This window comes from Pholis gunnellus (assembly GCF_910591455.1).
Source record: "Pholis gunnellus genome assembly, chromosome: 21".
In the NCBI taxonomy this organism is placed as follows: Eukaryota; Metazoa; Chordata; class Actinopteri; order Perciformes; family Pholidae; genus Pholis; species Pholis gunnellus.
The window spans coordinates 3835280-3853319 of record NC_136548.1 but is presented as its reverse complement, the minus strand read 5'-3'; the positions used below and the strand labels follow the sequence as shown (position 1 = coordinate 3853319).

General features: G+C 41.5%; 1 protein-coding gene across 1 annotated transcript; it reads right to left on the bottom strand.

Annotated features, from left to right (window-relative positions):
• Nucleotides 1-4810: 4810 nt before the first annotated feature.
• Nucleotides 4811-15130, bottom strand: LOC306713565 (ras-related protein Rab-37-like; the record flags this gene model as incomplete). Its single annotated transcript, XM_079183307.1, has 9 exons — nt 4811-4916; nt 5846-5922; nt 6014-6070; nt 7666-7731; nt 7865-7917; nt 8033-8099; nt 8264-8305; nt 9254-9364; nt 14960-15130. 9 exons carry the CDS (start codon nt 15128-15130, stop codon nt 4811-4813), a joined length of 750 nt encoding a protein of 249 aa, XP_079039433.1.
• Nucleotides 15131-18040: the final 2910 nt, after the last annotated feature.

The window sequence follows — 18040 nt, the reverse complement described above, 5'->3', positions numbered from 1 at the left end:
TCTGCTCGAATAATATAGTCCGTGACCGTTTCATTGCTGGCCTTATGGAGCGCGGAAAGTTCACAATACAAACTCACAACGCGGGGTTTGTCCTTTCCGGCATAGTGCTCGCGAAGAATATTCAGTGCTTTTCTTCCGTCACGTTTCGCGTCCCTCATTACCAATGACAAGCTCTTGTTGTCCAGACATTGCACTAGTTCTGCATATGCCTCACCGTTCTTTTCCCCGTCTTCCGCGAGAGCTTCTTCGTCATCCTCAGCGATCTCCGGGTCTTCCGAGATAACTTCTCTGAGACGACGTAACTCCATGTGCGCGAGGAACCTTGTTTCCCAGAGCTCGTAATTTTTCTCATCACCGTCGAATAAAAGTCTGAACCACCTTTGGCCTGATTGACTGGGCCTATAACCTGTAGCGTTAGACATTCCTGCAGCTATCTTCGTTATTACAGTCACCAAAATGGTTAGCTAGTAGCTCCTAGTAGCTAGCACTCATGGGAGAAAAAGAACAGACAACCATCGTCTCTTTGGTCTGGGAACTCACACTGACCGTTTTTATTCTGCGCATGCGCACAACAGCACCTCAGTGCACACAGGCACAGGCCACTCAACATGGCTTTGCTACTCACATAGGAATATGCTCAACACATACATTTAATAGAACAATTTCAGTACTGCCGGCATTCAACCCTTTACTGTTCGAAATGTCTTTTTTAACTGGGTGCACCCTAAATAAAATAAAATAAAATGTTTCTCCTCCGGAAAAAAAAAGAAGAAAAAGAATGTTCTGTTCAATTGTTCTGAGGCCTCTCCACTCAGTCCTACCACACTGGTAGCAGGGCAGGTGAAGAATTCCAAGGATCCTTAATCCAGTTCACGTGAGTGGCTCGCCATCTCCCTCGTCAGGGAGAAAATCCAATCCAGTCCAGTGAGTCCAAAATCCAATCCAGGATTCAGGGGTATCCAAAAAACCTAGCCTGTATAACATAACAGGCTTTTATAGCATATCCATTTAACTCTTCTAACTGTTCAGTTTTTAGCTTTTCAATATCAACATATAATACAACTGTTTAATGCTGAACCCATAAATGTAGGATTCACAGTTTAACATGAATTACTCACTACGTTTGAATAATGCTAGTAAGATAATGTGAACATAAATTTCCCTGTCACAATACTGACACCTCGTGCTTACTGCACAGCGCAGCACCGTGATATACAAAATGAGGCTAGGTCCAAAGAATATGAAATTCAGTAATATAATTCCTCTCTCTGTTCACACAATGTAATTAACACACACACATATACATACTCATATTACACACAAATACTCTCATTCCCTTCTATCGCTAGAGCAATATCAATTTAATATAACTTTGTGCTACAACTCAGTGGCTAACGTACCACGATGGCTAGGCTAAGTCAGAGCTAGTAGCATATGGCTAATGGCCGCGCGCGGCAAATGCTTAAGATAGTTCGTAACTCACCGAGAAAATAAAAGAATAAAACGAGGGTCCAGGGTTCTCAGGGTCCTTCAATATCTGACTGAACTATGACTTATTCCATTTGTTTAAACATAAAACACAAGTGACATGTAGCATGCAAGTTCAGTGTCTGGCGTTCCTCCGTACTTCGCTTGCCGTCAGGTCAGACTGCGTCTCTCTAGTCTGAGCGAAGGAGGCGGGACTTGCGCCACTTTGCACCAATGGCAATCACCTATTCAGTCTTGAACCAATAATACACCTACACTATAAAATTAGACCTCTGAGCTAAAACTAAATAATAAATTAAACACTGACTAAAATAAAGGGGGATAAAATAAAAGATGTGGTCATTTTCCAATTAACATAATGATCAGTGAAGGGAGATAATCCTAAATATTGTAGTAACTATTTTCCAATGGGTTACAAGTGAAAGATAAAAACAGGCAAACATCTCTCTCTCTCTCTTTCTCTCTCTCTCTCTCTCTCTCTCTCACACATCCCATTGTGGCTGTTGACGGTGTGCTCCGTTAAAAATAGTTTATTTCTTATGCAGCATACAACACATCAAAGACAACTTTTGGCAGCTTGGTCTGACAAGAAGCAACTGTTAAATGTGTACAAGGTCAAAAGGCAATAATCAGAAATTCTTTTTTTTGATTATAAACTGTGTCAGACCTGAGCATCCCTACAATAATTGACCAATAAGAAACATTTGCAGAAGAGCATTGCATACTGAAAACAGAAGTTCGGGAACCTGCTTGTGCCACAGTAAAAACCTGAACATGGAGCTGTTATTTTGACATCATTAGTTTCTCAAAGCTGCAATAATAGATATTTTTATATTACCAATGGATCAATGTCTAATGTAAAAGTTGTGATCCTAAGTGTTGAGTTAAAATCAGAGGGAAAAAATGATAATTTATTGTCTATAATTTATGTTTGTCCTGATACAAATATAAAACAGAGTTTAATATGTTCTGGAGGCAATGCACATAGATGTGGTACATGCAATCCAGCAAACATGCAACTCAAGTTTAAAATCCATAATCAAGCCATAAAAGTTATATATATAGCAAAACAAATGTATTCATATATATATATATATATATACATATATATATGTATATATATAAAAATATTTTTTTCTAAAAAACTGCTCACTCACAAATAGATTATGTACATAGATGTTTCCTATATAAAGGACCAAATTGAAAATCCAACCACAGATCATTGTCAACTGGCTCATGTGTAATGTTTGGTGTTTTGCAACAAGCCTCCTCTGGAGACACACATTTCACATGTCCGAGACATTTGCGTTCCTCTACATGTTCATGAACAGAGTTATGGTTTCATTCTTTACATTGGCCTTAACCCCCAGCTGTGTCCTCGAGCTTCTCTTGAGTCAGCGGGGGTTCACCAAGCGGCCGGCTGTCACTTCTCCAGAACAGTTTGTCAGGAACACCAGTCTGACCAGGTTATGATGGCTTTGAATTGCATCCACGACAGTGTGTGGCCTTTTGTCTGGATCTCTTGGTAGGTTTGCATACATACGAGGTTGTTGCAATGTTGACTTTTTGCAAAAGCGGATCCAAACTAAGTCTGCTTTGAGACGGTGTGCTCGTCTTGCGTGTGCCAGCGGTGTGTGGGTGTATGTGGTTTTTCTTCCACTTTGGCAAACTGCTGTCACATCGTTGTACTTCCATCAGCGGTGGCTTAATGGTAAATTAAAAGGCAGAAAAAGTATTGTTGGTCTGAGATAATCTGAGTCTGATAAGGCAAACAATAATACAAACATTATTCAAAGAAGCATAAATGATATAATTGGTTAGATGAGAAGGCGTTTGGTAAGGAGTTTCAGTCTGGATTTTTGCTCTAGTGGGTTGACATTTCTGTTTTTTAAGTGAAAAGTCTTCACAAGATGGAATGCCATGAAGTCTGATCTGGTGCAGGCATTCATGTGTCCCTTAGAAAGAGCTAAAATAACTTTGATGATCCAAAAGCCATCATCAGGTCAGAATTTCAATATTCCAAACCTTTGGTTTGTGACCAGGCATTGATCTCCGTGTCTGACAAGTGAAGTCAATGCGGAAGTGCTTTTAACTTGAATTCTCTCTACTGACCATCAGAGGGCGACTCCACTGGTTGCAAAAAATAAGTCAGGTTGTATAGAAGTCTATGAGAAAATGACTCTACTTCTCTCTTGATTTATTACCTCAGTAAACATTGTAAACATGAGTTTATGGTCTCAATCTCTAGTTTTAAGTCTTCTTCAATAGAGCATGATGTTCATTTAGTAAACGATGGTCCATTTAGAGTCAAACAGACCATAAAGCAGAGTATGCATTAGGGCGGGGCTACCTTGTGATTGACAGGTTGCTGCAACTCCGTTGTCTGGTCTGGGAGTTGTCCGTGTTTTTTGTTTTAGTGTTACTACTTTAACCGTTTCACAGTGTGTTCTTTAGTTCATGACAGTAAGGTATATCATGTCGGTTGCCCAAACATGTCATATTCAGTGTTCGTTTGTACTTAGCTCCACCCTCTCGCGTCAACTTCTGGCAGAATGAAAAAAACAAGCTGGTAACTGCCAAAATTCTATAAGGCTCGGGGCTTCATAAACCAACTGGTCTGTGTTTATGACCAATACCGTCGCCTCAGCAGTTTGTTTATTGCTAACTATAAATGGTAAAAATATATATATTTTTTGTGTGTTTGTTATTGTTTAGAAAGGTTTACAAGTATTGTGATTTCAATCTATTACTTCATCTGCATTAAGTGCTGGGTCAGTCGGTAGGTATGCTAGAAAAAAAGAACACGCGTTTAAGATCTTTGGAGCTGTGGGTGTATTTTTAAACTTCGGACAGAACCAGGCTAGCTGTTTCCTTTAGCATTTAAGCTAACCTTGACTAACCACGTCCCGACTCCACCTCTGTGCCTAACAGGCATACACAAGAATGGTTGGGATCTTTTCATCTAACTCTCACAAAGAAAGCAGATGGCATAAGGCTTCAACAATTTAAAAACTTTTTGCATAAAATTTCGACTACAAATATTTACACCGCGACAGAGGATGTTGTATGTGTACACATAGTAAATCCCTCTGAGGCAAAGTTTGTATTTGTGTACAAAATAAATTGAATTGAATTTAGTTACTGTGTAAACCTCGTCGGCAGCTAATCAAAAACCGTGGCTTTTGTGATAGCTTGGTTTGTCCTTTTGGCGTTTTTAGTCTTGAATGAATGGCAGCATCACATTGTGGGAGCAGCAGTGAGTTAATAGGGCTTCCTCCCACGGAGTACCAGAGAGGTGGGAGGAGGGCTCAGGAGAGGAGATTTAGAAGTAGCTGCAGCAGCCCGACTTCTCCTTCTGTGCTTCAATGTATTCATGAATCTGGAACTTGGGCTCATTGGGATGTTGGACGGCCCGATGCTTCAGCTCCCTGAAGAACACAACCAGACATCACACAGTTTAGAAAACAGCACAGATGGATTTTTTTTCTCCCTTAAATTAATCCACATTGGTGTTGTCACTATTATTTGGCAGTCAAAGTAAATTATGAGGTGTGGGGGCAATTTTGCTAACCAAGTGTAGAGATTTTTAATTATTATTAAAATGGGCTCATCTTGTTAACCCAATCTACTCCTATGTTAATTCAAATAATGATATTATATATATTATATTAAATTAATCTACTATTCTTAATAATAGCACCTTTTTTTGCATAATATTCTTAATATTAACCATACTTTTTTACTTTCAGAAATCAATGTGATCATTGGAATTGTAGTTTGAAAGAGGGTTCTGAAATGATTCCAGGTGTAAGTTAATGCTATTTTAAGAAATTATTCATCATTATTTTGGTATATAATATATATTTTAATTTGTCAGCGTTATTTTGGTATATATTTAATATATTTATTTATGGGTTGAATTGAAAATATAAAGTCCTTCTTTTAAGAAATAAATGATTGGATGGATCTTATATCCTGTAAATTTTAAGGGCTTTTATTATTTAATGGCCCTTTTACAATCCCAGTTAAATACTTCAAATACATCACTATATTGAATATTTTCACTTTATTTGAATAATATTCAGTTAAATGTCTTACTAAATGGGTTGAAACTGTAGTTACACATGGGAATTTGCTAATTAATTATTGATACTGAACAAATTTCATCAATAGTAAAGTTTGAATTATTTAGTAGATCAATATGTTTCTTTGACACTGTAACCCCTTTAGAGTTATTCTCAATAGATTTTGAAAAAGTATTAAATTATTGTAGTAGCAATTGGTAACCACTTATTAGCTGAGAGGAGTGATTAGGGCCAGCGCGTCGTAGTGTACATTCTGTGCGACACTTTCGTACTTGGAAACAGCGGTGAAGGCCAGCTCTACGTTGACCCCCGTCTTGGCACTTGTCTCCATGAAAGGAACCGAGTACTCCTGAGGGAGACGAGGAGGAGCAAACACCGGCCATTAACAGCAGAGTAAACCACGTCAGCGACGGTCGTACAGCGGTGAAGGAGATACTCACTCTGGCCAGCCTCTCTCCTTCATCTCTCCTGATGGCTCTGTCACTGCTCATGTCAGCCTGACAGAGAGATGCAGTTAGAATGGGACATCGCATCAAAAAAATTACTGCAGTATACTTTATGTCATGCCACCATTTCAATTTTAGATTCTTGCCTTGTTTACATTTTTTTGAACAAACCATGCATGATTAAAAAAACAGCTTTTCAGACATCAGTAATCCCTGTGGAGTATTCTTGTCAACAGTATTGATTCATTATAACTCCTCATAATGCATTTGCGAAGACTTGTTTTGGCATCTTTTTGAAAACCTTTCCCCGCCGTGCACACTGTTAGCCCCCAGGTCATAGCCAGCTGGCTGACGAAATGCGGGAGCATCTAATGAATTTGGTTTCTCAACACACCCAATATTGTAAAACAAACACCTCAACAACCAAATGAAGGATAATATATGGCTCCCCCAGCAGTTGGGAATCGATGAAGATGGTAATGTAGCTGCTATGCACGAGCTAACATCAGCTAGCATTAGCATAAAATGTAGGGTCCCATTAGCTCATGTATCGTGTAGTCAACGTTAGCCCCTTAGACATTCTCTGTCTTGATTTTCATGAAAGCGGAACACGGCGACGTGGATCATTTGCATTTCCCTCACCACACTTTCACAAGGCACCGAAGTGCAACCGCTTCAGAGTTGTTGGGGCAAACATGTTAGGGGAACAGCTGTCTTCATACACATCCAGCAGACACAGGAAGCAACACTAGCTTTTATTTGAAGTTGTGTTTCTGTCCACTTCACAAAAAGCCCAATATCTTTGGGCTACGTCCACACTAATACCCTTTTGTTTTAAAAGATCTTTTTTTTTTTATGTAAATGATCTCCGTCCACTCAGGCGTTTCAGCACCGATTTAGAAATGATTTCCGTCCATACTAACGCACTGGAAAACAAATGTCACATGACCTTTCACGTAGGTAGAAAGTAGATTGGTTGCTTAGCTACAGAAAATACAACAGAGTATTATTGTACTCTTTAGTAATGAAAGGTTGTGCTTGATACTTAAGATCGTTCTCTATATTTCCCACACAACGCACTCAAAGAAACAAATATATATTTTTGTATATATTAAACTTAGTTACACGGTTGCAGGTCTTGCTGTCTCGCTCCCCCTCAAACATACACAGTTACTTTAAAAACACTTACAAATCAAAGTTTTACTCGATTAAACACACGTCTTAAACACAAGATTAAACACTCGTTTTGTTGTTGTCTGTTCCCACTCTCATAGTTCTGCTGGTGGCTCTAGTCCCTGTCGCACTGGAGAGTATTTCTGCTTTTGTTCGTTTTCAGTTTCTTCGTGAACTTCACGATAGTTGTGCCGAACAAAATACGCATTGATAAGGAAAAAGCTCATTCCCTCGCCCTCTTCAAAGCTTCAAAACGCAGGGCAGACAATGCCGCTGGACACGCCCCTTAGGCTACATCCACACTTCTACGTTTCACCAGCTAATTACGAACTGTGTCTGTCCGCTGTGGAGCGCTGTACAAACATGCATTGTATATCTACTATCATTAGAAGCCACCGTTTTTCAGCCAGGCCTCACTAAAAATCACATCATTTTCTATTTTCTCAAGACTTCCAGCAATTCCCTCTCCTCACCTTGTTGCCCAGCAACATGATGACTACATCGCTCTGTGCATACTCATGGATCTCTGTTAACCATGCCTGAAACAAGAGAGACAGACGGACACAAGTCAGTCAGAAAGTGTGTTTGCATTTGGAAGGCAAGGTTAATTACAATAACACACACACGCTGTTTCCCATATCCTGCCAGATGGTAGACCGATCCCAGACTCACCCTTATGTTGTCAAAGGAGGTTTTGCTGGTGATGTCGTACAGGAGGAGCAAAGCTTTAGAGGAAAGATGAAAGAACACATTATTATTATATTGCTGCCCATCTCTTTGACCTGTGGGTAAAAGAGCAGCGGAGAGTGAGACGTTGATGACGGTGTATTTTTGCCTCACCATGTGCATCTCTGTAATACGCATGTGTCACACTCCTGAACCTTTCCTGTCCCGCTGTGTCCCAAATCTGAAACAGAAAGGGAAACAAAGAGCTCGGCCTGGTGCCACTTGGCAAAGTCTCATTTTCAGCCGCGACACTGGCGCCCAAGAGGAAACCAGCCTGCGCTCTAAAAATAGGTCGCCATTGTGGGAGCACATCGAGTTTTCACCGGAACTAATTTACTCACTGACCTGTAGTCTGACCTTTACGTCGTCAACAGTCACCACTTTATTCTGGGGGAAGAAGAGAGAGAGGTTTTAATTGATGCTTAGAATGGGCACTGGGCACACAGATTAACGCCTGATTAAACTGACGAATGATGTAAAAGGAAAAAGTTACAGTATCTACCTTCTTCTACTTCTACAACAAAACACTGAAAAAATACATCTCAAATATTCAACAGCAGCACATCTTTGAAGAATCAGTGTCCCTGTTAAACGTGATCTCATCCCTGCTCGTCATATGTTGTAGAGTATGTTTATACTGTATATTTGTTGTATCTTGACACATGAGGTCAGCGCGTGTTAACCCGTGGTTAAAGATGTGAAACGGTGCCGTTACGGTTTAAGCAACAAAACTAACGTGTCAAAAAGGCCAAGATGGCTTCAAAACAGCATTCCGCACAAACCAAAGGGTGACGTCACAGTGGCTACATCTACTTCTTACATCCAGTCTATAGGCCTGCCTGCTCTCTGGCCAAGACACAGACTTAAAGTAGCTTGTTTTCTCGCCTCCCATGAGTTACTGTGCTGGTGCACAACAAAGCACTTAATTTGGCTGTTGACAGTAGACAGAGTTGACATTCTGTCTCTTATCTGGACTCTTATGTAGTTGAGGTGGAGTGCTTCTATTGTGTGCTGTACATGCTGTACATTCTCCAGGGTAATAGTAAAACTCTCCCTTGAAAGACACGTCCCTGTTGTTGTTGTTGTTGTTGGTGTTTTTTTCTTATAATGTTGCAATATCGTGAGCAACATAATCAAAATTCCATTTACCTCCATTTCATAGGAGCAGAGGCCAAAATCTCACACAGATATCTCCAAAGCTGGGCCAATTAAACCCAAACTCTCTGCATGACTTTTCTTGTGATTTGGGTGAACTGACACTTAAACCTGTGACGTCCTACTTCATTTCAATGAGAGAATGTCCTGTATGTAAAAGGTTTAGACTATAACACATACCGTGAATCCAATGCCCACTGTGGCGGAGAAGGAGCCAGGGATGAACTTCCCCTGATCGAACTGCACCAACAGCGACGTCTTCCCCACTCCGCTGTCACCGACCAGGATCGTCTGCAGGGAAAACAAACACGTCGCTATCAGAACCAGCCTGGAACATTTCCTTTCTGGCCGTACTCTCTCAACCATTTTTCTTATTTTGGGTTATGAGTCAGCATTTGCGTCACGGTGGACATTTCTGCTCCTCGAGCAGCACAAATAATTTTATCTTTTACAAGGGCTTGGCAGTGTACCTCTATCACAGTGTGACTCACAAGCCCGGAGGAGATAACCTTTGAGACAATGAAATGAATGAAAGGCAGCATTCAGAAGCCTCCAAGTTAGTCACCAGGGCCAGCAGTCAATACTTCATCTTCTATAGGCCTGTCTTTCATTTGTTGCCCACTTAGAAAAAGTCACGCTGAGGTACCCACCACCTCCGCACACACGCATTATGTGCCCTCAAACTGTGACGGATACAGTAAATGAGACACAGCCAGGCTGTTCTCTGTCTTCCCGAGAAAGGGTTTGGACTTTTTGATGCTAAAAAATGCAGCATTAGTGTCTTCACTGTTGCGATAGGTAATTTTTGCTTGGAAGTGTACTCAATGTTTCCCTCTCTGACGTCCGGTATTAACAAGACATCGAGTTTAGAGTTATAAATGGATGCCCACAAACTGGACGAGCTGGAAATAGAAATAACGTGTACGTCCACGAGGCGACGAGTGTTTGTTACGCAAGCAGTAGAAAGGAAGAAATTCAAGAGTGAAGTGAACCCGTCTGTGGTTGAACTGTCACTCAGTTTAGTCTTGAGGCTTATGAATGATAATGGCTGAAAGGATTAGAGTTGAGGAACTGGAGCGGCTTTTCCTCAACAGTTACAGGTTTTACAGCCTCCCTTTGATGTCAGCGTTTAGAGGGATTGTGGAAACTCTCAGAAGTGTGTCACTGCTGAGTTGTGGATATCATATGGATGCTGGAGCCACAATAATGCATCCTCTGAATGTTCATGTGAAATGTATTCAGGCATCCGTCGCTAACTTTAGTTAGTTATTCTCTCTGTTGAGAGAAAAAGTCAGTGCAGCAATTGAAAGAAGGCGTATGTTTAAGACATCCTTTCGTCAGGCATGAACAGAAGCACGATGGCTTGTCAGGGTAGCCTGTGTGAAGAACAGGGTGGAGAGCTCGGTTAATACCGTGGACCATGCCGACAATCTCACAAACACATTTTGGGCGTTCTCAAAACGAAAAGTTGAGAGGTAAAAGCAGCACAGGTAGTTAATGCATATCATGCTGGTGATGCAACTGTTAACAGTGATATAATATGGACTTTGCACTCTGACAACAAACTGACGTGACAGTCCTGTCAGCCTCGCCCACTTTGTACATGTTCAGTGCTTATTAGCACGCTAACACGCTAAAATAGGCGGCGTACTGTCAAGCTTTTCATTCTCAGACTCCACATAATGCAGCTTACAATGATAACAGGGGCGGATTTATCATCACAATTCAGAGAAATGGTTTTGGTTGTTGTAGCTAATTGAGCTAACTTTAGCTCCATGAGTTGGTTGAAAACAGCTGACGACTTTTTAATGTTTCCAATTGACTCCTTTCCGAAGCAGAATGTTGTAAAAGCTTGTATACTTGTTTGTATTGTCAAACTTCTACTTCTACTGTTAAGTGTTTCAGCCTTACCTTTGATAAAACCAACGTTATCCCAGGTGATGTTTGTTAGGTTGGTTGAGTGTAAACTAGGATGACCGTAAATAAGTATACCACAGGTTCATGCTCATGCATGTGTATACACTTATGAACACACCGAGGGTTTTCATCAGGATGGGGGACAATTATTTCGGCGCTTAGCACACCTACTGAGCGCACCTTTCAACACCATGGACGCCAGACTTTTGGCTCCAAAATTCAGTATAGGAGTTTATTTCAAAAACTGTATAATAACACTTAGGGATTCACAACATCCCGATGATTACGTCCACTTCTTATACACAGTCTATGCAAGTATCACTCTTACTACATGTGCCAAATCAATGCTTATAGAAAACGGTCACTTGTCAGAGGGTATTTAACACACCGGGGCCGTAAAAAGAGACACACTCATAATAATGAATCTCTTGAAAGTGGACCAGAAAGATAATCACGGAGCGGGCAAACATATAGAGCATAACACAAACCAGCAGAAAATATCATTATTTCATCGGCTCCTCCTGCGACTTAATGGCATCTGTTTCCTGTTTACCAGACGTCGCTGAAAGCATGTAACATAATGCCTGCGTGTGTGCATGTGTACTTGTACTTGTACTTGTAGTATTACACATGCATTATGTGACGACGGTGAGTGTGTTTGTGGCGGGGGTGGAGGGGTATAGGACGCTGTTTCCGTGGTAACAGAGGTTAGCTGGGAAGTGGGCCTGTCTCATAAAAACCCCTCTGGAGACGGGAGGCAATTAGGTGATAGTGCCGCAGATGTTCGGGAATTAGACGAGGATGATGCGAACAGTGTATAAGAAGCCTCATTAGGAACTTCCATGGAGGAGATCATGGTACAAAAAAAAAAGAGAAGAAGACGCACAATTCCCAGTACTGTATATGCAGTCTGAGAAACAGTTAAAGGGAATGGAGAGGATTTGGATCTCCTCTGCCTCAGCAGAGTATTAAGTCTGTGGCACAACGGCGAGAGTGTAATTCAGCTTGACAGTTTTCATATCGCCTCTAATTTAGACCGTTTGATATGCGGCACAGCTGGAATTGGAATCCACAGACCAGCCACAGATTACTGTAGCTTCCAGTATTAAACGTCTTCATTTACACTCGTGGCACCGTATGTGGCGACACACTTGTGAGCTCTTAGAGAGTGGGTGAGAGGGATAGATTTTTACACCATGGTATATGTCATTTTATACCATGAGAGCAATATATATTGTGAGACTGTGTGTAAGAAGTGGACGTATAGTCACCGTGATGTTAAGAGTTAAACGTGGACAACTCCCAGACCTGTCAGTCACAAGGTAGCCCCGCCCTAAAGCATCCCCTGCTTTATGGTCTATCTGACTCTAAATGGACCATCATTTACTAAATGAACATCATGCTGTATTGAAGAAGACTTGAAACTAGAGATTGAGACCATAAACTCATGTTTACAATGTTTACTGAGGGAATAAATCAAGAGAGAAGTAGAGTCATTTTCTCATAGACTTCTATACAACCAGAGGAGTCGCTCCTTGATGGCCAGAAGAGAGAATGCAAGTTTAAGACTCATCCACTTTTGGTTCTTTTTTCTGATCCGGAGGTTGCTGCCTGGCTACTACCAGTGAGACCGAGGACTAATGGGAAGAGGACTAATGGGAAAGTGTTCCCCTTGAAGAACTGTTTCAGATTTTTACTAGAGCAGCTTGTATTGCTACAACATGCCCTTTGCTAAGCACCTGCTCCCCCTCACAAGCCTTTACACATGCACTCACACAGGCAAACACTGCTTCCGGGGCAATTAAAGGCAGACGGTCAAAGTGCATAATGGTAACATGAGGGTAACCCGGGCCGTGTCTCATCGGACCATTAGCCTTTTGGGAAAAGCCTTTTCTCGCTAAAGTCACATGAATGACAGAAAGTCGCTCAGCAGCAGCCTCGAGGAATAAAACTATTCTACAGAAAGATTGACTTTCAGTGCAATGACATTATAGCGTGATTGTGTCTGCGTGTAGATTACACGAACAGCGATCACATTTTATTGTAATCGTCAAACACCATCGGACAAATGATGAAATGTCTTAAATGTGATGTCATTAACTAACTCTCATGGTCACTTTTGGAAATAACAATTCAAATATAAATCGCTTGTTTCTCACAGCGACCGATAATGCAGGAGAAAGTAGGGCCATAGCAAACTACCCGAGCTTTGACCGACCCGGCTCCCTCACACTGACCTGGAAGCTGTTCCTCCAATACGGCTTCATAATCTTCACCGACGCCCTGAGGGGGTTTCTCCTTTCTTTTTGTTGCGTCTACAGTGAGGTCAGAGGCCAGCACTCCTGAGCTGGAGGGGATTGGTTCATTACTAATGTCACTATACTCCAGAGCCAAAGGAGCCGTCCCTTTTCAAAGCACACAAGCCTCGTAATCAGAGTGAATTTTGACCTAATTCACTCCGACATTGTTATGTTTGGTTACTGAATTTGTTACGGCTAGTGTGTGAGCAAAACACTGCCTACGATTGAATATACATCCAGCAGACAGAGCAGCGTTAGCATTCATTTGTAGTCGTGTTTCTCCAACATTCACTCTCTTTTATCTCTGTTTTGGTCTCCACCAATTCCAGAGGGAAATATATCTGGAAATATATTTAGCAGCCAAATGCTCCTCTATTTTCACCAGCTTTGCTAACTTGTCTGCCTGCTGATTGGTGCAGGTCGAGTTGTTTTTTTCCATTGGTGATACTGAACCAAAACAGTAAAATTGTAGGCCCGCAAATCAAAACAATAAGCTGAAAGATGCTAAATGCTCCCGTCGAGCTTTTCAACTGCCTATATCACACAGTCTTCATCAAGCTAATGGAATTGGTACAGGTGTTGTCATGTAAGCCACACGCTTTGCGATATGAGCAGCCTCCAAACAGCCACATAAGGGAGTCTAACAGGGGATGCTCCGGGTACCCGCAAAGTCAGCATTGTCCATCCTGGTCTCGAGTTGTGACTCTTTGGCCTGGAGTGCCCTCTGGACCTGTAGCCAGGTTACTGGCATTGAGACCCAAACTCACTGCTCATCAAACCAGTTTTAGCCTCTTTGCACTGGTTACCGATCACTTTGGGTCCATTTTAAATCCTATTCTCACGACTCTACTGAGACCATCTCATCCTGTCCTGTCACGTTGTGGTACCGTTTGTCTTTTATGCATTATTATTATTTATTTTTTTGTGATTGTAATTTTAATGAAGTCTTTCTGAACTGGAAATCACTTCTTCCCTGTTGCTTGAAAAGTGCTACAGTAAAATGATGATTATGATTATCATTAATGATAATAATGATGGTTGCCACTTTATAGAGCATTGCTAACATGTTCATCTAATTGGAAAACACAAGTGGATATTACCCTAACACGTTGACAGGGAGACAACCACCCAGAGACTACAACTAAAGAACACAATTCAAACTTTAAAAATCTATATCTTTAGCCTGTAGTGATGATGACAGGTCTCGAGGGGGTTGGAGGGATTCAATGTCTTGCTGGAGAGCATCTCGGTATACGAAGTGACCTCATTCGAGGCCACATTCCAATCCGAAGCAGGAAGCAGTTATGAGTGAGTAGCACTGACAGTTCATCACAGACGGAATTGTGTGATTTGTGGGATCAGATTTGACACGCAGCGAGCCTGGACACCGACCAAGTGAAACAGCAGTAAAGTAAAGATCAGCACCACGGAGAGCGCAGAAACCCCGTCCAGCACCGGAGGCGAACCCGCGGCTGCAGGACTTTTTGGGGATTTAAGTGCATTTCATAAATGCCAGCAAATAAACGTATAAATAATAAGGAAGAAGGAAAAAAAGAGAGTGGGAAAAGCCCATCGTAATTAAAGAAAGCGCAGCAAAGTTACAAAATCAGTTTGTGGCACATCTAAAAACCTTTTATTTATTTATTTACAATTGTAAACATCGACATACCTTGTGCACGAAGTCTTCATCGTATGTCGGAGCCGCCGGAGACTTCGCCTGGCTGTCGGTGGTCTCTCTGGATTCGTACCCGCTATCGGGATGGATCTCCGGGTACGCCGTGGTGTAGTGCGCCGAGATCGGCTCCATCGACTCCATCCGCTCCATCCTGTCGTCCTCCATGCGCGCTTTATTTCTATTTTTCACAACGGAGGAGCCTGCTGAGGAGAATGAGAGCTGACGAAACACGCGGCTCCGCCTCTCTCTCTCTCTCTCTCTCTCTCTCTCTCTCTCTCTCTCTCTCTCTCTCTCTCTCTCTCTCTCTCTCTCTCTCTCTCTCTCTATCCCTCCCCACGCAGCCCTCTCTGTATTTTAAAAGGCATGTCGTGATCGGGGGGGGGGGGGGGGGGGGGGGGGGGGGGGTAAGGATGCTGGGAGGAGGACGGAGGGAGGATGCAGCCATTGAAGAGGATGAAAGCGATGTGTGGATGGGAGGAGATGAGGAGGATGAAGATGATCAACAATACGTTTCAGATGCAAACATTCTACATTGAATACATTATTGAACAGCCTCGCGTTGCAGCTCATGTTCGTTTTTGTTAAATTCTGCCAACTTTCTATTAAAATTCAAAACTTATTTTTGTTCAGCACAAACTGCAGCTACAAATCTGAAAACTCTCATTTTGTCAATTTAGCATACAAAAAAACAAATCTTTACTGATAATTAAATACAATATTATATATAAAAGTTTTAGGTAGAAATAAATAACTTTGTACACACACACACACACACACACACACACACACACACACGCACGCACGCACGCGCTCTCTCTCTCTCTCACACACACACACACACACACACACACAGCAGATAATGAAATAAAACTGCAACGTGGTCTGTTTGTGTGATTTCATCCCAACTTTGTTTTGGTCTTTGTCATTGAAAGTATTATATTACAGCATTATTATAATTATATTAGCAATATTAGTAATATTTGGAAAATCACGGAAAATATAACTGACATGAAAATTACAGGAAAAATATCAAGAAATCTAAACGGTCAAAAATTCTTAATCACAACAATGTTTAACGGCGCATGCAGACATGAGACGATCGATGACGAAAACACATATTATCATCTTCTAAAACTCCACTAGAGTTTGCACAAGAGTCAGCTTTCTGGAGTGTTTCTGCTGGTAACTCCACTGCCCTGCTCTCTGTTAATATCTACCCACATGTTACTAACTGGTTAGTCATGTTTGGTTTGAAAGCCGTCCCATAATGTGCGTGGAGACAGCTGGAAGTTTCACATCTGTTTCACCACCGACTCCTGCGACGAGCACAGCTGCTGACTGTCATCATTGCTTCGGGTGAGTGCGGGCTGATTGTGTCTCTGCGTTGTCAAACTGCGTTTATCTTACATGATATTAAAGAAGTGAGGAGAAGCGTCACGTTGCTCATGTTGGTGTTTTGTTTAATGATGATGATAAGACACGTTTCTATTCACCAGGAATTATACTGGGGAGATGTGGGGAGAGATGTCCACTGATTTCTGTGTGTTTATATATAAATATAAAGAACATTTTCAGGTTTGATTTAAAATAAGCAAATAAATACTAATGAATGAATATAAATGTGTATGTATACATATACATTTATTGCCAAATCTATTTATTTCAAGATTTATTAAATATCCATATATTTCTTTTTTTCAGGATTTATTTAAAAAAAGAAAATAAATATAAATGAACAAATGGATATATATATATCCATTTTTTAGCAACAGGTAAAAAATGCATGAAACCATTAAGACAGGACATTTCTGATTTAAAACAAGACATTAAATAAATATATACAAGATAAAACACAGGCATGGCTTAAAAGTCAAAAAGGTGCTTTGTTAAAGTGTCGCGTTATCGTCTATTTTTGGTCCACCGTGGCACTGTCTGGTGTGAGCTGGGTGGGGTGGTGAGTGGGAGGGGGGGGGGGCAGTGATGGAGGAAACCGCTCTGGGGAAAAAGCTGTTCCTCAGCCTGTTAGTCCGGGTTTTGATAGACCTGTATCTTCTTCCTGATGGCAGGGGAACAAACAGAGCGTGACCCGGGTGTGTGATCAGGTCAGGGAGGGTAACTCCCACAATCCTCTGTGCTGTTCTAACCCCCGGGCCAGGTCCCTCCTGTTCTCTGCTGTGCAGCTGGCTCACCACACAGTAAAGCCCTGACAGAGGATGCTTTCAATCACACTTCTGTAGAAGTTAACCAGAAGTTCAGATGGCAGGCCAGCTTGAAATATGACTATTTATATATTTTATATTTATTATTATTATAGACCAGAGAACTAACATGTGTGTGTAACAATGGAAACTTCACCACACAAATCTCATCTCACGGCCACTATACTTACTCTACTTCTGAAATATACTTCTTAAACATTTCGTTTTCTGCAGAATTCTGAATTGGACATTTACAAATGGCTGTGTATACATCGGCACCAATTAGACATGGTACTTGGTGTCCAGAGACTGAGATACATGCAGGTGGGCCGCTTCCCCACCTTCCCATGTGCTGTGTCTTCATATATGACAACATGTACACTGTGCTGTTCCTCTCTCCCGCCTCAGAGTTCTGTGTAGTGCTGTGTATAAGGATCCTGATGCTGGTCCTGCACAGGAAACAGATTCAGACCCTACAGGACTGAACACGTAAGAACACCTGTCTACAACAGTAACCACAGAAAGACTTCAGACTTCTGTCCCATCAACTGTTCTGTACAAATTCACAGGATTCACACCAGATTGTGTTGGGATGAGATCATCTTGAGGTGCTTTTATACAGTCATAGCCTTACCCCACTTCACCCCCCTGAATACACGCTCTCTTTTTTTGTACCATTTCTAATGAACATATTTAACGTAACATATAGTGTACAGAAGCCCATGTAGAGCAGTATACAAAAGAAGCAAAAGAAAAATGATTTTGTATGTTATCCACGCAATCACGAACGGGGAAGGATAAACAGCGATCTCTCAGCCAGGAGACCGCTCTCCATTCCCCACGTGAAGCGTAAACTCAGCGTGGATTTATTTGTTAC